The following is an 18949-nucleotide window of genomic DNA, read 5'->3' as shown; positions in this document are numbered from 1 at the left end:
ATTTGGCACCTGTCAGGCCACATCTGGAGTACTGAGTCCAATTCTGGGCCCCCCATTGTCCACCTTACAGTCTATTTATCCAAACTCTATGTCTTCAACCTAGAAGTAACTGCTTTATCCAACCTAGACCTTGCCCACTGCAACTTAAGACCATTTCTCTTCATTTTGTCATCTGTCACCACTGAGGAGAACCTGTCTCCATTCTCTTTGGAAACTCCTTCAGGTAGTTGAAGGCTGCAATCAGCTCCACCCTCACTCTGCTCTTCTGCAAACTCAATACAACCAAATCTTTCAGTGTATCTTTGTAAGCCATTCCCACCACATAGTGCCCCAATAGCTTAGGTTTAACTCTCTCTCTCAAAGTCCAATAGCTATGAGGAAACTATGGGAAGTAAGGAATAAGTGCATATGTTCTCAGGAAAACTCTTAGAAAACTTCTTATAAAGTTATACTTGTGAGCAAATTACATTCTAGAGCATAAAGCCACATAGCAGACAGATAGGTTGATTGCAGTTTATTGAAGAAATGTCATGACTTTGGGATACTGATAAATGAAATCAACACAAGCATGCAGTGATAGGAACTTTGGTAATGGAAAATCTTTTCTCCCCCACATAAAAATACAGGTGAAGAACACAGGCAAATGAGATGCAGACATTCTTTGGACGGGATAGATCATGTAATGGTCAGCAAAGCACGACGTTCTACATGTTCATTTCGGTGTAGGTATAAACCATAGATCTTTCGTCATCTCTACTTCATCTTCATGCTCTCCCAGCTGACTGAGAGGATCGATTGTGTGGTACAATTGTGAGGTTTGCACAGGATCTAGAAACCTGTGGCTGGGTCAGTGCTAATGTCCCATTGGTGATAAGCGAGTTACAGGTCAGAATTTATTGACTGTTACACAAGCTGTAGTCTGGTAGAGAAGACAAGCCAGTGGAAACAAAGAGTATTATGTGCGGCAGGCAGAGTAAGAGAAATACCCCAGGCAGAAAGGGCATACAGCAGGAGCAAGATGAACTCAGAACTGTGGAGACTTTCTCATATTCACTGTAACACACCCATTTCACCTCCCAAGAGCTAGCGGGAGAGAGAGGCCTCTGTTGCTTGACTAAGATGCAACACAAACAACAAGGTCGACAGCCCCTGGGGCAACGTGGGAGGGGGACCAGGTACTGCACCCCTGGAAGGAGCAGGGCCAAAGGTGGAAGAGGTGGGGCCAAAGGTAGTAACCCACGCAGAGTGAAGCTACTGAAGCACTTCAAAGGGGCCTGGAGCTCCAGCCACTGCCGCTGTCGAAGCAGAAGCAGCAGTGGCTCAAACTCCAGGGCCCGAACACAAAGCTGGAAAGGACACTTGCTAGGTAAGCTTGATGTTGATTTAGCAAAAAACCATGTACAGAGCCACGCGTAGGGCAAGATTCTACTCTCAATCACGCTGGTGTAAATCCGGATTTGGCTTCACTCCAGAGTTACACCGATCCAAGAAAGAGCGGGAATATGGTGGAAAAAAAAAATCTGTTAATTTCTGCGAGCCGAGTTCTGCAGCCGTGGACCTCATCAGCCAGCAGGGCCGATTATTCATTCAGAATTCGCATGATGCTGTTAATGCACTGGCTGGGGTTCGATGCGTTATAATGGCAGGTTAGGAAATGGCTCGCCCTCAAGCCAATAAATGTTTCCCCTAATCGGAATGTGACTCCTAAATGGTATCGAATGGGATTTTTTTTCCCTCCCCCACAAGCCTGTGCCTTGGAGATGGTTTGGGCTGTGCTGCCACAAGGAGGCAGTGTCATATTTCATTTCGCCAGGCCGGGGTGAACAGGGACTTTGTTGGCGCTTAGGAGCGGATGGTCTTTTTGGTCGAGGTGGTTTTCGAGACGATTTTCATGCTGGAGCTGCTTCCCCCACCTCCAGAACTGAATCCTCCCACCAGACCTCTCCCGCTGCTGGTGCTGTAGCTGCTTCCTCCAAAGCTGCTGCCTCCGACGCTGAGCCCAGAAGGGTAGCCGAGTCCGGCCGTGCTCCCCAGGCCCAGCCCACTTCCGGCGTTGTAGCTGCTCCCACCGCTTGAGGTGACCACAGCTGCAGAGCAGAGAGAAAGCAGAGGCTTAGACTGCACAGAGCAGCAGCCAGCAACTCACAGAAGGCAACTCGAACATTTTGTTCCAAACGGCCGAAACTGGTGGATTTCTACCAGTCCCTTGTAAAACCTCGTGTTGTCTAGACAGATTTCGTGGCTATGCAGCTGCCTCATACTCGCGTAATCTCTATTCTCACCCTGCAAAATGCCGGTTGGACTGGAAGAGACTAACACTTTGACAGATGCAAGCAAGGTCCAACCCACAAAAGCTTTTGCTCAAATAAATGTGCAGTTAAGGTGCCACAGGACACCTCATTATACCTGATATGGTAATTTATTGTAGCCTCGCATAGAATCGTGAAAATATAAGGTGGGAAGGGACTTCGAGAGGTCATCAAATCCAGACTCCTGTTTTGGGGTAGCAAGTAAACCTAGACCATCTCTGACAGGTGTTTGCCCAACCTGGTCTTAAAAACCTCCAGTGATGGGGATTCTACAACCTTCCTTGGAAACTTCTTCCAGAGCTTAACTTTATAGTCGGAAAGTTTTTCCTAATGTATCACCTCAGTCTCTCTGGCTGCCGATGAAGCCGATTACGTCTTTTATTGCTTTCAGTGGACATGTAAAACAATTGACCCTTTACATTTCAGTTGCTCTGCATTATCTGCAGCCCCTAGCTCTCTCCACAGGTTGTCATCTCATTGTACCTCTACCATTTGAGAGCCAGAATACTTACAGATGTTCACTGCTCCAACACCTTCTCCAGCTAGCCTGTTAGAAGGAGGAAAGAAAGATTATTACACTTCTTCTGAGCAATCTGACCTTCAACAATTGTGGTACTTAGTAACTTAGGAGGCTAAAATGTTTAGCACCATGTTAAGACGAGTCTTATTTGGTGAAGTTCAGACACGAAGTGATAACCTTTAACTTGTAGGAAGCTCAATACATTCTCATGTTTGCATTGAGAAGTGTGGTCCTAGGACCAGAACTTCAGCTGAGGCACACTAGTCTGACCCCATCAATGGGAAGACCTGTCCCTAAGGGGTGAAATTCACCACTGGGCATAGTTCTACACAGCAAAAAAGCCCCCAAACTTGTGGCTGGCCCTTGGCAGCTGACTGGGGTTTGCAGGACTTGGGCTTTGGGGCTGTTTCATTGCCTCCTGCCAGGCACAGGCCTAGAGTTTGGGCTCTGCCTGATTCCAAACATCTAGGCTACGTCTACCTGAGAGCGTTTTTCCAACAAAACTGGTCTTTTGTAGAAAAAAACCCACGGAGCTCCTACACGCAAAATGCACTCTGTCAGCAAAACCTGGTACATCTGCCAGCAGCGCTGTGCCTCTCCATGTGGCGGAATAACGCCTTGGTTGACAGTTTCCTGTCAACAAAAAAGCCGTGTAGATGCTCCAGGGGCCCTCACTCAACAGACAGGGCTCCTGGTTCACCGGGCAGCCCTGGGTGCTGAGCTTCCAGTTGGCTGTTCTGCCGAGGGAGCCGCCAGGCGCTCTGGCTACTCTCTGTTGACAGAGAAGATTGCTCTTTCAATCTGCTGTGGTGCGCGGCCGTGATTTGCTGACAGACGTTTTGTCAGAAGAACTCTGACAGCTTCTGTCAACAGATTGCTGAAGTGTAGACGTAGCCTTCCAGAGCAACAGAACAACCCCTCAGCCTAAGCCTGAAGCCAGCCATGGTTGGCTATTTGCTGTGTAAACATACCCCGAGGGCCTTAGGTGGTGCACAGGAAATATTTTCAGCAGGGTGCTGACAGAATTGCTGGATCTCTGGGCAAGGTGGAGAGAGCCCCGGCTGTGAGCTCCTGTAAAGGGTGCAGCCTTGGGCGGGAGGGGAGGGGTTGAAGAAAACAGCCCTCAGAATCCCTCGCCCATGTTGTGCCTCCTCACTGCCAGCCTTTAGTGCTGCCTGGGGGTCCGGTGGCAAGTTAGAGGGCCTGTGAGTCTGGCTAGCACAGCTGCCACAGTGGCAGCACCCAGCCTCTTTTGAATCTCTGGGTGCTGGGGTAGAAGCTCGCCTATCCCACCCCCATCAATAGACCTGACTTTTGGTCCAGTTTCATCCCTCTCAGCAAAGCGTTGTGACCCATATTCACTGGGTTTAATATCACTGCTTCCCATTGCAGGGGCTGGAGGGCTGCAGTTTAGAGCTGGTTGTTGAGAAATCGTTTCTTTTGCCCAGCCCAAAAATTCAGCAACCACCCCTCCTTTTCCCTTTTATCAAAATATTTATTTAGAAATCTTCAGGGTTCCACGAATTCACCCCCAAGAACCAATGTTCCCTCTAATTTTTTTTTCATCCGTGGGTGGAATGAATTTTGTTATGTGCACTGACACATCTGTGGATGTGCACCACCAATAGAAACATATGCTGTTGGCTGTGAGTGCTCTGCTAATCCACTGAGTGGCACCTGAATCTCTCCTGGGTGGGCTCCCAAGTGCTCAGTTTACAGGGAACGCTGCCCCAGATCCATCTCCCTCTTTTCACCCCCTCCCCATTTAATTTGTTTTTGGAGTTTTCCGTGGGAATATTTCCCTCTCAGCAACTGACATTTTGGGAAATTTCTGCCCAAAAATGTTTTAATGACTTTTTTTTTTCCAGCTAACTCTAACGTACAGGTTGATCCTCTCTAATCTGGCATTCTCATCTGCAACCTCTGTAATCCAGTGTGATTTTAGTTAACCACACAACCACTTATTGTGGGCATGGCCTAGTTTTCTGTAGCTGCATCAGGTTTGTTTCCAGCACCAGGCCTGGCTCTCAATGTTCTGTGCTGTTCTTTAGCTGTAAGTTACCCCTAAGAGCCCAGGGAGCAGTGGAAGTGTTGGTAATGCAACTAGACATTATTGACCTCCTGTGGTCTAGCAAATTCTCAGGTCCTGAAGGTGCCAGGTGAGAGAGGTTCAGCTTGTACATCTCACCCACCTGCTCTCCTCTCCTTCCAGCAGCTTCCTGTAGGTGGCGATCTCGATATCCAGGGCCAGCTTGACATTCATGAGGTCCTGGTACTCCCGCAGCTGGCGGGCCAAGTCTGCCTTGGCCTTCTGCAGGGCATCTTCCAGCTCGGCCAGTTTTGCCCGGGCATCTTTAAGGGCTAATTCACCACGCTGCTCAGCATCGGCAATGGCTGTCTGCAGGTTGGCACACTGAGAAAGCAGGAAATGCGTACAGTGAATAAATCCCGTTTGGAGCATGTGTGAATGTGCAATCTACCACCCCGATCATTTTGGTGGGCCCAACCAGGGGTGGCCGGGCTGTTTGCAGAAAGGTTACAAGATTGTGGCCTGTATCATAGAATGACAAAATACTAGAAGTGGAAGGGTTCTCAACAGGGCATTGAGTCCTGTTACCTGAACTCACAGCAGGGCCAAGCACCATCTAAATCATCCCTGACAGATGTTAATCTAACCTGCTTTTAAATATCTCCACCCATGGAGATTCCACAACCTCCCTAGGCAACTTATTCCAGCGCTTAGCCACCCTGACAATCAGGAAGCTTTTCCTAATGTCCAGCCTAAACCTCCCTTGTTGCAATTTAAGCCCATTGCGTCTTTTCCTACACTCAGAGGTTCAGGAGAACAATTTTCTCCCTCCCCATTGTAACAACATTTTAGGTACTTGAAAGCTGTTAACACGTCTTCTCTTTTCCAAACTAAGGAAACCCAATTCTTTCAGTTGTCCCTCATGAGTCATGTTCTCAAGACCCTTAATCATTTTTGCCACTCTTCATTTGACCTTCTCCAATGTCTTGAGCTTCTCCACATCTTTCTTGAAATGTGATGCCCAGAACCGCACCCAGCGCTCCAGATGAGGCTTAATCAACACTGAGTAGAGCGGAAGAACGACTTCTCGTGTCTTGCTGGTGACACTCCTGTTTGTGTGTCCCAGAATCAGGTTTGCATTTTTTGCACCTCTGTCACACTGTAGACGTATATTTAGCTTGTGCTTCTCTCTGACCCCTAGATCCCTTTCTGCGGTACTCAGTCGCTTCCCATTTTGTATGTACCACTGAAATGTGTGTGTATCTTTTGACTCAGCATGAAACTCAGGGTTATAGAGATTTGCCCAGACCTCCATTTTGGTCCTTTATCTCTGTACCTCCTAGAGCACTAGGGCTGCCAGAGACTGGCTTAATACCCCCTCTCAGCTCCTGCTCTCACAGGAAAAACTGTGTAACTTCTGTGTTGTAACAGCTCCCTCCCTCAGCACCATCAACATCATTCTCCCTAGCACTTATAATGTGGTTTTGATCAATTCTCAAAGCCCTAAACAAAAGAGGTCAGGGTTGTTATGCCCATTTCCCAGAAGAAAAAGCTGAGGCAGAAAGGTGATGGGATTTGCCCACTGGCACCAGCGAGCTGGTGGCAGAGCCAGGATTTTAGCCTGCATCTCAGGCCAATGCCACATTGCCAGGTCATGCTGGAGTCCAGCGCTCTCCAACCATCGCCTCTCACACCCTTGGTAGGCCAGAGCAGCCATTAAGGCAGTCATGAATTCCTGGGAGGGCTTTTCTCCTTTGGGACACTGCCAGTCTTGAAAGTCCAAGTTCCCTCCTCCTGCCTCCTGCCCCTATGGCCCAGAAGGGAACCACCAGGCTGACGTGCCTGTTTCTTCACGTTGTCAATCTCAGAGTGGAGCCTCTGAATCATGCGGTTCATCTCGGAGATCTCGATCCTGGTGTTGCGCAGGTCATCCCCGTGTCTGCCAGCGGTCAGCTGCAGCTCCTCGTACTGTGAGGGGGGCGGAAGTAGAGGAGGCACAGTCAGAGGCAGAGAAGAAAGTGAAAGGGGCATCAGAGAGAATCGTCATGAGTCACTATAAACTACAGGTTGTACCTCCCCGGTCCGGCACCCTTGGGACCCTCGAATGAGGGAGAGGTCCCCCTCTCTGACTTTGGCTCTGCTTCATTGGACATCTGCCTCCAGCCTCTCTCACCTCCAGCATTGGTAGCCCTTTTACTTCCAGCCTTGGCCGGGCTGTCCCCAGCTGCAGCACCTGGTCCTCACTGGGCTCATACCAGCCCCAGCTGACAACTGCTGGCCCCAGGCCTGGCCTGGTGGATGGCAGCTTCAGCCCCATCTGGGTTGCTGGATTTGGCCTAAGCCCCATGGATGCTAGCCCCAGGGGCAAAAGCCCTACCAGACTCCTCGTGCGTAGGGATGCTGGCCCCCCGTCACCAGTCTCCCTTCCAGCAGGGCTCCCAGCTACCTCTCACTAGCCCCCTGACTCAGGGCTCTCTGGTCCAGGATGTGGCTGGACCAGAGAATCCCAGTTTAGGGAGGTGCAATCTGTATTAAGATCCATGGATTTCTTCCACTTCTTCTTTTGTTTGTAGCTACGCTAATGCCCAAAGCTCAGGGTGTCAGTCCCAGCTTGCATAGACATACCTGCACTAGCTCTCACTGGGCTAACGTGCTAAAAATAGCAGTCGAGCTATGTCAGCATGAGCAGTGGCAGGAGTGACAGAGGTGAGTTGGGATGGAATCGCTGCTATGAGTCCAACCCCATCTAAAACCCTAGATCTGTACTGGCAGCATATTTTTCAGTCCTGAAAAACTTCCAACATTAAAAACAACTACAACAAAATTGTCCTGAATTGTGCAAAAAAGTCAAAATATCAAAATTTTTCACAGTGAAATTTCTCCCCTGCCTCAGCATCACACTTCAGGTCAGCTTCCATGAATTCAATGCTCTGTTTGAGCAATGCCCCTTTTTAACATTATTTTTTAAAGAAATGAAATAAAGTCAGTCTGGAAATAAGAAAGCTTTTCAAAATCAAAACCTTTTCTGAAAATGTTGACAGCTTTTTCTCCAATCCTGTTTTAAAAATTGGTGTCCAGACTGATGACAATTTTGTAAATATTTTCACTTCTGTTGAAGCGACACATTTCGAGAGAAAACCTGTTCAAAGAGTATCTCCCCACCCATTCTGCTGATGAATTTCATGGTCCAAACCTTCAGAACTCAAATGCCACCCACCTTGGTTTGGTACCAAGATTCTGCCTCAGATCGGCTCCTGTTTGCAATATCCTCATACTGAGCTTTGACTTCTTTGATGATGCTGTCCAGGTCCAGGTTTCTGCTGTTGTCCATTGAAAGGACGACAGAGGTGTCAGAGATTTGTGACTGCAACTGAGCTAGTTCCTGAAAAAAATCAAACAAAAATGACATTCAGGGTCAGGATCTCTCCTCTTCATACCTCTTCTGCTTTGCTTCTTCATAGAAACGTGCAGGGTAAAACATCAGCATGGAGGGAATGACAGCCCAGTAAACATAAAAGGCTACGAGCATGTATGTCTTGAGCAGTTTGATTCTCTTTGATGTTAAGTTGGCTTCTGGGATGAAAAATGGCATTATGGTCGACCCAGGAGGCTGTGGGAAATTAGAATGATCCTTACTGCTTCATAGAGAGCTCTCAGGAAGTTGATCTCATCATTCAGCGCATCCACTTTGGCCTCCAATTCCACCTTGTTCATGTAGGCACTGTCCACATCCTGAAAACGTAGAACAGAGAAGATCTAGCCAAACACGGCACAGCCATACTCCCATAGGACGGCTGCTGTGTCTTTAACACAAGCTGCCGCAGAACATCCCAGATTTATGGGCTGTCTGATCTTTGTGATTTTAAGTTGAGCAGGCTGGGAAAGGAGTCATTTATTTTAGTTTTCCTTGTGAAAAATTTTGGGGGTTTTGTCAAAAATTTAAGGGGTTTGTCACATTTTTTCTCTTTTGTGATAAACCACCATTTTTGGATAACAAAGCTTGCAGTGGAAAAAAACATCAGCCGTTTCTGGTTCTTTTTCCCCAGAGCCCCTTCTCCCATCCCTGGGTCTTTATCTGTCGTGATTCAATGGAATTTTTAAGGCAATCTGAAGGTGTGTCTACAAAGCAAAGTTACTTCAGGATAATGGACCCTATTAGGAGTGTCTACACAGCAAAATGGCTATTTCAAAATAATTTTGAAATAGAGTACTGCTTATTTTGAGTTCTGTAAAACTCATTCTACAGGGGATAGCACGTATTCCAAAATAGAGATTTTGGAACAGGGAGTGTAAGGATTCTTTCGAAGATGGGGTTTATTTTCAAAAAAGCAGTGGCTACACTGCTTTTCTTCTTTCGAAAGAAGCTCTTTTGAAAGAGGAATATGCAAATGAGGTGCCAGATATGTAACGCTGCACCTCATTTGCATTTTCAATTTACCTCATTTGCATACCTCTTTCAAAAGAGGAAAGCAAGTGTAGACACACCTTAGGTGTGCGTACATTTGTATTCCTCTTTCGAAAGAGGCACGCAAATGACAAACGAAAATGCAAATGAGGTATAAATTTACATATTCGGCACCTCATTTGCATGTTCTAATTTCGAAAGAACTTCTTTCGAAAGAAGAAAGCCAGTGTAGATGCTGCTCTTTTGAAAGTAAACCTATCTTTGAAAGAATCCTTCTTCCCTTTATTTAATGGGATGAAGGATTCTTTCGAAGATGGGGTTTACTTTCAAAAAAAGCAGTGTCTACACTGGCTTTCTTCTTTCGAAAGAAGCGTTTTTGGAATTAGAACATGCAAATGAGGTGCTGAATATGCAAAGTTATACCTCATTTGCATGCCTCTTTCGAAAGAAGAATGCAAGTGTAGACACACCCCTAGTGAGTAGAGGCTATTTCGAAATAAGCTATTTTGGAACAGCTTATTCCAAAATAATGCTGCTGTGCTGCAATGCTATTTCAGTTTTATGGGACTCTAATCTGAAATAGGCTCTACTGGGTGTGGACACACTATTTCAGAATAAGTTTTGCTTAGTCCAGGGCTTCCCTGTAGCATGGACATGTTATTCCAGAGTATCTGATTTTAAAAAAATCCCCCCCTCCTTTTTTAAATCGTGATCACTTGCCTTCTTGAGCATCACAAACTCATTCTCTGCTGCCGTGCGCTTGTTAATCTCATCTTCATACCTGGTCAGGGAGAAGGTGGGACAGGAGTCATGTTATGACTTGCGTGAATAGAACCATCCTTAGCCTTGCACTCTGTTCGTCCTTGCGTACCTTGGTCTGTAGCTACTAATGGCCAAAAGACCGACAGTGGTTATCAATGACATTGGCAGAGCCTGCACTGACAAACCTTTTACTAGCTGATCTTCTCAGCTATCAGAAGGAGCAGCAGGAAGAACTAGATGATTTTGTGCATCTTCTCACAAGCCTAGTGGCAGATACAGTACCCTGGGGCCGGACAATAGAAGGATGCCATCCAGAGAACGTGCAAGCGTTCATTAAAGGCATGTTCTGTCCTCCTCTCATTTTTCATCCTGTATCAAAGTCTTTTTATAATCCCAGCAATTTTTCTCAGGCTGGAAGCGTTGGGTGGCGCCCTGGTTGAGCTCATCTGTGACACACCCAGGTTAGTTAGTACGGGCTGGATTCTGCAAAAGCTCCACTACAAAAGGGGTATCTAAGGGCAGCCTTTGATTCACCTGTCTGCTACATGAAGCGTACAGAGTGTGAATCCACGATTTGCCTCTCCTGCTTGGTAGGACACAGCAACCCCCCCGAGTGTGGCGGCAGAATAAAAGCTAACACTAAACATGGACTGCTGCCCAGCTAATAAGAAGCTAATAATTAATTGGAGGAGATAAATGATTCAAAGAAAGAATCTGTGCCACTAATAAAACAGGCAAGGCAGGCCTGACTCTTCACGAAAGGAAAGATTGCAGACTCTTCTGCCTCTGGAATATGACACCTCTTCAATGGCATTATGACTGAATGAAGTTACAGCCTGGAGACATTGATATATATGCATGGAAAATTAACACAACTCATGCCTATTTTTGTAAAAGGCAAACTGAGTCAGTATTTCTTGCCGTGGGTCAAAATAGTTAACAAAAGTCAATGGAAGATACTCCCCCAATAACACAGTAAAATAAAGTTGACAAGGAGCTCTGTCTCCCATACTCCTTTCAACGCCACAACCCTATGTACACCCATGAAACAAGCCATCGCCTTTGCCCATTAGCTAGAGATTCTGGGTGATAATTTTAGGACAGGGGCTCCCATTCATACCTAGTCAGCTAAGCACTCATGTGCATGCTTAACTTTAAGCATGGGCTTAACATACTTTCTCTAATCAAGGCCAGAGTGGCTGCAAATCTATCCCTGGAAATTGAGCCAGAGAACCATCAATTTCAAGGCCCAGGAGGATTGTTGTGATTATTAACTCCTGTCGCCTGAATCACGCAAACCATAGAATTTCACACAGTAATTTCTGCATAGACAGCAGATTTCATAATGAACCCAAAGACCCTCCTTAAATGAATTAGCATCCATTGCTACTGCTCTGTTGAGACAACATCTACTCTAAATACCAGTGGTTCTCAAACTTATTTGATTGCATGCCCCATCTTAGTATCTGCAATGTTTTCTGTCCTCCACCCACAAAGGCAGAATGGAGAGCAGCGGCTGCTGGCCAGACACCCAGCTCTGAAGGCAGCGCTGCTGCCAGCAGCAGGCAGAAGGAAGAGTGGCATGGAATATAGAACTGTATGAACACATCGGTGACACTAGTTGTGTGTGTCCTAACCAATGCATGAAAAACGTGTGGCTTCTCCATGGTTCAAGTAGACACCTATTCATTGCTGTGAGTAAAATATGCATATTAGGTCCCCCATTAAAAGCTTCTCAATACCCCCCCAAGAATACTTTCCTCACACTCTCAAGAGCATCCCCCATTTTGGCTATGTCTACACAGCACCATATTTCAAATAAACTCTTCTGGAAGAGATTCTTTTGATTATTCAGGAATAGCTTACTTTAAAATTGCTCATCTACACTCAAAATGCATACCAAAACAATGCTCATTTATTTCAAAATAGAGCATCCAGACACAATAGAGCCTATTTCAGATTAAAGTCCCTGAAAACGCTATAGCTTTCTCCAGAAGAGTCCCTATTCTTTGTCTACACAGCCACTATTCTAAAATGTCTGTTTTGGAATAGGCTCTATTCCTCATAGGATGAGGTTTATCAAATTCAGTATAAACCATCTGATATTTCAAACTTATTTCAAAATAGCAGTTGCATTGTCCAATACATTTCCCATTCGCCACATGTGGCGAATGGGAATCATAGAATCACAGAACACTAGAACTGGAAGGGACCTCAAGAGGTCATCAAGTCCAGTTCCCTGCCCTCTTGGCAGGACCAAGCACCATCTAGATCATCCCTGGTAGGTGTCCGTCTAACCTGCTCTTAAATATCTCCAGCAACGGAGCTTCCGCTACTTCCCTAGGTAACTTATTCCAGTGTTTAACAGGAAACCGTGGTGTGGTGAAATGGAGTGTCTTCCACCCACTCTGTGCATGTGACCCACCACTTGGTGGAACAAGCATGTGGTGGCAGATGCAGAAGCAGCTCCTCCTGCGTCTCCAGCCTCGGCTCATGCGTGTACAGCAGTGACAGTGGTAACAGCGCCAGCATGCATGGCTCTGGTGAGTATTCTCTGGGGGCAGAGGGCAGTGGTGCCTGGTGTGGCAGGGGACTGTGGAGGTTGTGAAATTTCTTCTGGACACCACTGGTGTAGACACTCGCAAAGTTATTTTGGAATGACAAATTACATATCCTATTTCTAGTCAATTTCAAAATAGGATATTTCGGGATTTTGCGCTGTCCACACGGTGTCAAATGTTGAAATACTGCATCCCTTACTCCTCCCAAAACGAGGGGTAGAGGGATGCCGAAATCATGCACCTGGTATTTCAAAAAATATTTCGAAATATAGACATGGAGTTACTCCTTCGGGATACCTTGGTTTCCCAACATAGCTCTACAGTGTAAACAGAGCCTTAGGGATGCTGATTTTTCACAACCCTGAGTGATGTAGTCACGCCAGTAAGTTTCAAGGACTTTGTTTTCCGGTACAACACCCTTGGGTATGGCATAATAATTTGAGTACAATTGCGTAGTGCAGAATAGCAGAATAGAATAGAACAGACTAGAATTCTTCCAGGTTTTGCTTACCTGATCTTGAAATCTTCTACCGTATCCTGCATGTTCCTCAACTCTGTATCCAGACGAAGTCTTTCACTTCCAAGAGCGTCCAGCTGTCTCCTCAAGTTATTGATGTAAGCTTCAAACAAGGGTTCAATATTACTTCTCACGGTTTTTTGCTCCTGTAACAGGCACCATTTGGTCTCCAGCACCTTGTTCTGCTGCTCCAGAAATCGGACCTGAATCCCATCAGATAAAATACCGAAGCATTAGAAGTAGCCCCATCAAGTCAAAAAAATAAAAGACAAACCTCACCCCCCAAATGCACTTCTTAAGAATAGATTTTAAGGTCTTCTGGGCAGGGACTTTGGCTTACAACACATCTATACTTACTGGAAGATCAACGCACTGCGGTCGATCTTCCAGAGTTCGATTTTGCACATCTGGTGAAGATGCAGCAAAATTGACCCGCCTGGGCTCGGGTGTCAACTCCCATAATTCCACATGAGACTAGAGGCTTGGACTACACTCAGGAAGTAAGTTGATTCTGATACATCCATTCTAGGTATGCAACTGCCATAGCTAGAACGAGCATCTGAAATTGATTGTACTGCCTAGCGTAGACCTAGCCTTAGTGCATTATGGCTTTTAATGGGCATGTATGTTAGTTACACAAGAACACAAGTTCAATATTCAGGAGCTAATAGTCAATTGCTACAGAGCCCTTGGTAAATACATGTTGTGTCAACGGAGAGGCAAGGTGGGTGAGGTAACATCTTATACTGGACCAACTACTGATGGTGAAAGAGAGAAAGTTTTTGTGCTATGCGTAGCTCTTCATATCACCTGAATAAAGATCTATCTATCATCTATCTTGTTTCTCCAATAGCTTAACAAAGCTACAATAACAGTGTACTGCCAGCAAAAATTTAGATTTTTCTTCGCATTTTTGGTAGTGTAGGTAAGATTTTAAAACGAGGCAGTATAATTTGTTTTAAGCTTATGTTCAATCAACAGCCTTATGGAAATTGTTAGACCATGTGTTTTTTGCATTCCTCCTTTGCAAGAAAACAGGCTCAGACAAACACATAGACTTGCAAACATATAAAGGAAATTGACCCAGCCCCGGCACAAATCTACTTGTCTGCTTTCACAAAGATGGTGACCCTGTTTTAATTTGTCCCTTTCAAAGAACAAAGTTAGTTCCCCAGCTAAGTGTGCAAGTAGAATATTGCAATAACCCTTCATTTCATATTCAAGTGGTACAGAACTCAGAGAGACAGAAGAATGAAGGGTCATCATCCATATTTTTCAGGTCCAGACTGTATCATTGGCAGAGGCAGAACTAAGACCCTGGATCTGACTGGGGTACAGAGTGAGAACTCATAGCTGAACTGATTGTGAAGTTTTCATCACTCATAATGGAGAGCAGTACAAATCACAGCATGCTTAGCGGATTTTGAGTAGCCAATGGCGTGCAGGCTTCGCAGATGAAGCCGATCACGCCTTACCTTGTCGATGAAGGAGGCAAATTTATTGTTGAGGGTCTTGATCTGCTCCTTCTCCTCCTTCTTCACCTTCTGGATGGTGGGGTCGATCTCCAGTTTGAGGGGCGCCAGGAGGTTCTGGTTAACGGTGACCTCATGGATACCACCGGTTCCAGGTGTGAATCCACCGCCGAACCCATATCCAGCTCCGCTGATCCTATACCCAACCCCACCATAACCTAACCCATAACCATATTCAGATCTACCAGAGTGATAGCCTCCGCTAACGGCAATTCTTTTGCTTCCACCTAGACCATGGAAGCTCCTGCTGCTAAAGCCACCGCCACCGATCTGTCCCAGGCCTCCGCCACCTCCCCGGGAAACGGAGATGGAGCTGAAGCTGGTTCGGCTCCCTGGCATACCGGCAGAGGAAGCGCTAAAATTCCTGGAGACTCCACCTGACCTAATGCTGAGGGTTTTCTGAGCCATGGCTTCTTATCGCTAGGTATGAGGAGCAGTCGGGACCACACAGCCAAAACGCAAAGGAGGAGAGAAGTCCTTCTGAACTTGGGTCCTGAGTGCTCCCCCTTTTTATCTGCTGGAAGAGCTGGGCTTGGTCACAGAAGATCTCAGAACTTTTGGCTGAATTAATCAGTTTGGTATGCCTGGCAGTGACCCATCTTTCCCAAGCCGCTAATCACTGGGCTGTCCTGGAACACCACTTAACATAACATCCCCTGGCAACCTATAAACTCATAAAGCCAACTAGAATTTTCCAACCTGGACTTTTTGGAGCGAAGATAATTAAAAAAAATAATTCCAGGAGCTCCCTCGGGGTTCACTTTAAACTCTGCACAAACGGCCTTTCATCTTCCAAGCGGAGAGGAATTAAGTAGGGAAGGTGCAGATGCTGAGACAGCACCGTTGGCTTTTTTCCCTTCAAAACGGACCCACTTTGTGAGCCTTCCTCTTTCAGGGGTGAGCATCTTTACTCCATGCTTGGATTCAGCTGCCGCCAAGATGTGTCATGACTGAGCAGAATCAACTGAGTGGCCCTGTTCTGAGGCACAGCTATTCATAATGCTCGCTTAGAAACAGATTATAACCTCACTTACAGCTCCGTGCAGATCTGAAGCAGCTCTAATGAATTCAACAGCTTGTATGTCCGGAGATTTCGCAGGGCCACTGCAGCAATCAGTCCGACACCCTGTGTATTGCAGGCCGTAAAGCAAGGGGCAGCAACCGTTCAGAGGTGTGCCCTTTTGACCTCTATGTACTGTCCAAGGGCCAGTGATGCTGTTGAAAGTCACTAATAGTCCCATTTATAACAGCTTCATTAGTAAGTAAATGAAGATGCAGCGTTTTACCTTTCAGGTGGTGGCTGGTAGCATTAGCTGGTCTTTTGTTAATCTAAATTTGTTAATCAATGGCTTTCAGCAAGCTGCTGGCTGCATGGGGCAGGAGAGTGGGGGGGGGGCTGAGCTTCCGTCTCGCATGCCAACGAAAATCTGCTCCCGTGCCACTCTGGACACTCATGCTGACCCCCTGACAATAGTTTTGTTCAGGGGTGCTTGTTCCCTACCTATTCTTAGACTGCAGCTGTCACGGCTTTCTTTTCAACAATGACATCTCTCCAGCAACGTTCCCTCTAATGTCCTCCACCTGTGTGGGGAATAAATATTTAAAGTGGCATGTGCAAATGTGCACCACCCGGGGAGACAAAACCTCACTGTGGGGACGCCGCTAATCAGTTGGGCTGCATCTGAATCACTCCTGAGAGGCTGCCCAAGTACATAGCTTACAGGGGATGCTATCTGCTGGCAAATGTCTGATTGCAGAAAGTGAATGGGCATTTTAAACCTTTGCAGAAGCCAGGACCCGGCCTTCCCATAGATTTCAATTTTCCTACTGCCTGTCAACAGTGGGATGGAAGGGACAACTGCCCCAGGACCCGGAAATACAAAAAGGCCTGGGGCTCCCACCATCAGCAGCAGACAGAGCTCTGGGCCCTTTAAATCACAGCCAGAGTGCTGCAAAGCAAGCTCCAGGTGGCGCTAAAGACTGGTGGAGGGATGGCGTGGCAGAGAGGGCTGGGCAGTCCCAGCCACGCTCCTTTCTCCCAAGGCCACGCCCTGCTTCTGGGAGCATGGAGCCATCTCCCTGCACCTTGCCCAGGTGCCCTACAATTCTGTCGGCCTCCCTGATTCTCCTTAGTAGTACCATATACTACTCCTAACAACGGTGCTCTTAACTGGAATGTCTATATTTCAGGGGAATCCCCCCAGGGAACCAATTTAGCTTGTTTAGGTATCCATAAAGCTTAATAACCCTAAATAATAAAGACTGTGGCTATTCCAGGAAGGACTTGTCATATATTCTTCTTAATAACAAGTCATTCTGATAGTGTTAATAATAATTGGGTACTTACATGGCATTTTGCATCAATGCATATTTTAAAGCGGGGGAGTACCATTGATTTTATCTCTATTTTTCAGAGAGTTTGTATTTTTCAGAGGTCTCACAGCAGATCTGGGGAACAGCACCTAGTTCACTTGACTCCAAACAAGATGTGCAATTCATGGAGCCTTGAGGTTGACCAGTAACTAATATTTGTTGTCTAGAGCCTCTGTTCAGACCAGTGCAGATGTAAGTTGTGTAACTTTCAGTCATCGCTGGGTTTTAAGTCCTGTAACTTGCTGTAAGCTTTGTTTTGTAGCAGTTGCTAGATTGCTATAAAATATTATAAAGCAGTATGCAATTGTTTACAGATGCCATAAGTCTTAAAGAAATCCCGGCTGTTCCTTTGTAAAAGAAATTGCTTCCTCTGATGTGAGCTTTCTTTGGGTGAGACAGACAAGTGTGAGTGTAGTATTGTACGCAATGGAATCCGTCCCTGAAGCGATTCTGTCTGGATGACCAGCTGCCAGTAAGACCTCGATGGTCAGAGAATAATAGAAGCTGAGCCCTGCAAAAGAACCCACCCAAGAAAGAGAAAGAGGCCCCCCTCAAGTGAAGATCAAAGTCACATCTGTTGGTAGCTGATGACTCATGGTCCTACAGAGTCCTGGGGCAGTGGGACAGGACAAAAGGAAAAGTTGGGTGCAAAGCTATAAGGTTGGAGGGGGGCATTCTTCTTGTTTTCACCACTCTGCAGGAGTTAGTCTCAGCTGGCTGGGGAGGCAGGAGGAGGCCTAGGGTCCTGGACCTGGGCCCCTCTCCCGCTCCCCAGCACGGATGGCACGGACTGCTCCTGAGTATCGCACTAACAAGAGAGCACAAGGTAACAGGGGATCAAGCTGACAAGGTGGCTGTACAATCAGCTCACCACCCTGTATTATTGTCTACAGCTGGACACACCCGACCCGCTATACCTTGGCTTCCTCTGCTGTCTCTGTGTATCTCTTTGCCGGTGCAAGGGTAAGAGTGCAAGAGGGGAAGAGTGTGCGTGGGCGTCTGCTTGAAATCTAATTCCACGTTTTTTCTTTAATCCAAGAGTGGCATTTAATAAAATACACGAGTGTCCCCCTAGGGCATTCTCCAGTGAAAGTAAGGTTACAGTGTTCAACTAGCTTTTACATCAGTGCAAAATTCAGAGTTCCTGAATTTTCTTTCAGGCCCAAATCCTGGCTTCCTGGAGTTTGGGCCTTGACTTCCAGTTGCCAAAAAAATTTGGCTCCCTGTTTTCCAAGAAAGAAGAAATGCAGTTGAAAAATAAGGTGTATTATTCCACTCCTTGCCCTTTAATTCAGTCCAGCATTTAAATCTGGAGGATTAGCTAGATCTCTTTAAAGCTGGCTTCTCTTATCTGCATGCCGCTCAACAAACTGCTCTATAAATGTGGGTCCATTTCCCATAAACATTATTTAAAAGGAATGCACAACACAAAAAAATGGCATTTAATTAGTTGAATTCTGGAAAGTGACAAGAAGCTTCCAACACCACAAGTTCATGAGCCTGAAGGAAAAAAAAAACAAGCTCGATGCAATCTGGATGAGCTAAACCATATTGGCTACGTCTACACTAGCACACTACGTCGAAGTAGCCTATTTCGACGTAAGAACATCAAAATAGGCTACTTCGACATGTATCGTCTACACATCCTACAGGGCTGGTGCCATGGATCTTCAACGTCAAAGTAGCAACGGAGAACATCGAAAGGAGCCGCCCTGGAAGGAAACGAGGAGCATCCACATACACAAGTGCTCCCCGTCGAAATAAGTGGCCAGCAAAGCCCCAAGCCGCTCCCTTAAAGGGTCCCTCCCAGACACACTCACCCTGCACAGCACAAGATCCACAGAGCCGACAACCGGTTGCAGACCCCATGCACCCAGCATGGACCCCCAGCAGCAGCAGCAGCCAGAAGCCCTGGGCTAAGGGCTGCTGTACAGGGTGACC

General features: G+C 46.5%; 1 protein-coding gene across 1 annotated transcript; it reads right to left on the bottom strand.

The window, feature by feature from the left end:
- Positions 1-1672: 1672 nt before the first annotated feature.
- Positions 1673-15043, bottom strand: LOC142003247 (keratin, type II cytoskeletal cochleal-like). The gene is made up of 9 exons (XM_074980007.1): positions 14579-15043; positions 13098-13306; positions 9984-10044; positions 8495-8590; positions 8076-8240; positions 6701-6826; positions 5022-5242; positions 2822-2856; positions 1673-2087 (listed from the first exon to the last, which is right to left on the bottom strand). Exons 1-9 carry the CDS (start codon positions 15041-15043, stop codon positions 1843-1845), a joined length of 1623 nt encoding a protein of 540 aa, XP_074836108.1. The 3' UTR covers positions 1673-1842.
- Between the last annotated feature and the right edge of the window lie 3906 nt (positions 15044-18949).

The sequence above is a fragment of the Carettochelys insculpta genome, chromosome 29, assembly GCF_033958435.1.
Source record: "Carettochelys insculpta isolate YL-2023 chromosome 29, ASM3395843v1, whole genome shotgun sequence".
Lineage (NCBI taxonomy): Eukaryota > Metazoa > Chordata > Testudines > Carettochelyidae > Carettochelys > Carettochelys insculpta.
The sequence above is the reverse complement of the archived record's forward strand: the minus strand, read 5'-3'. Positions and strand labels throughout refer to the sequence as shown.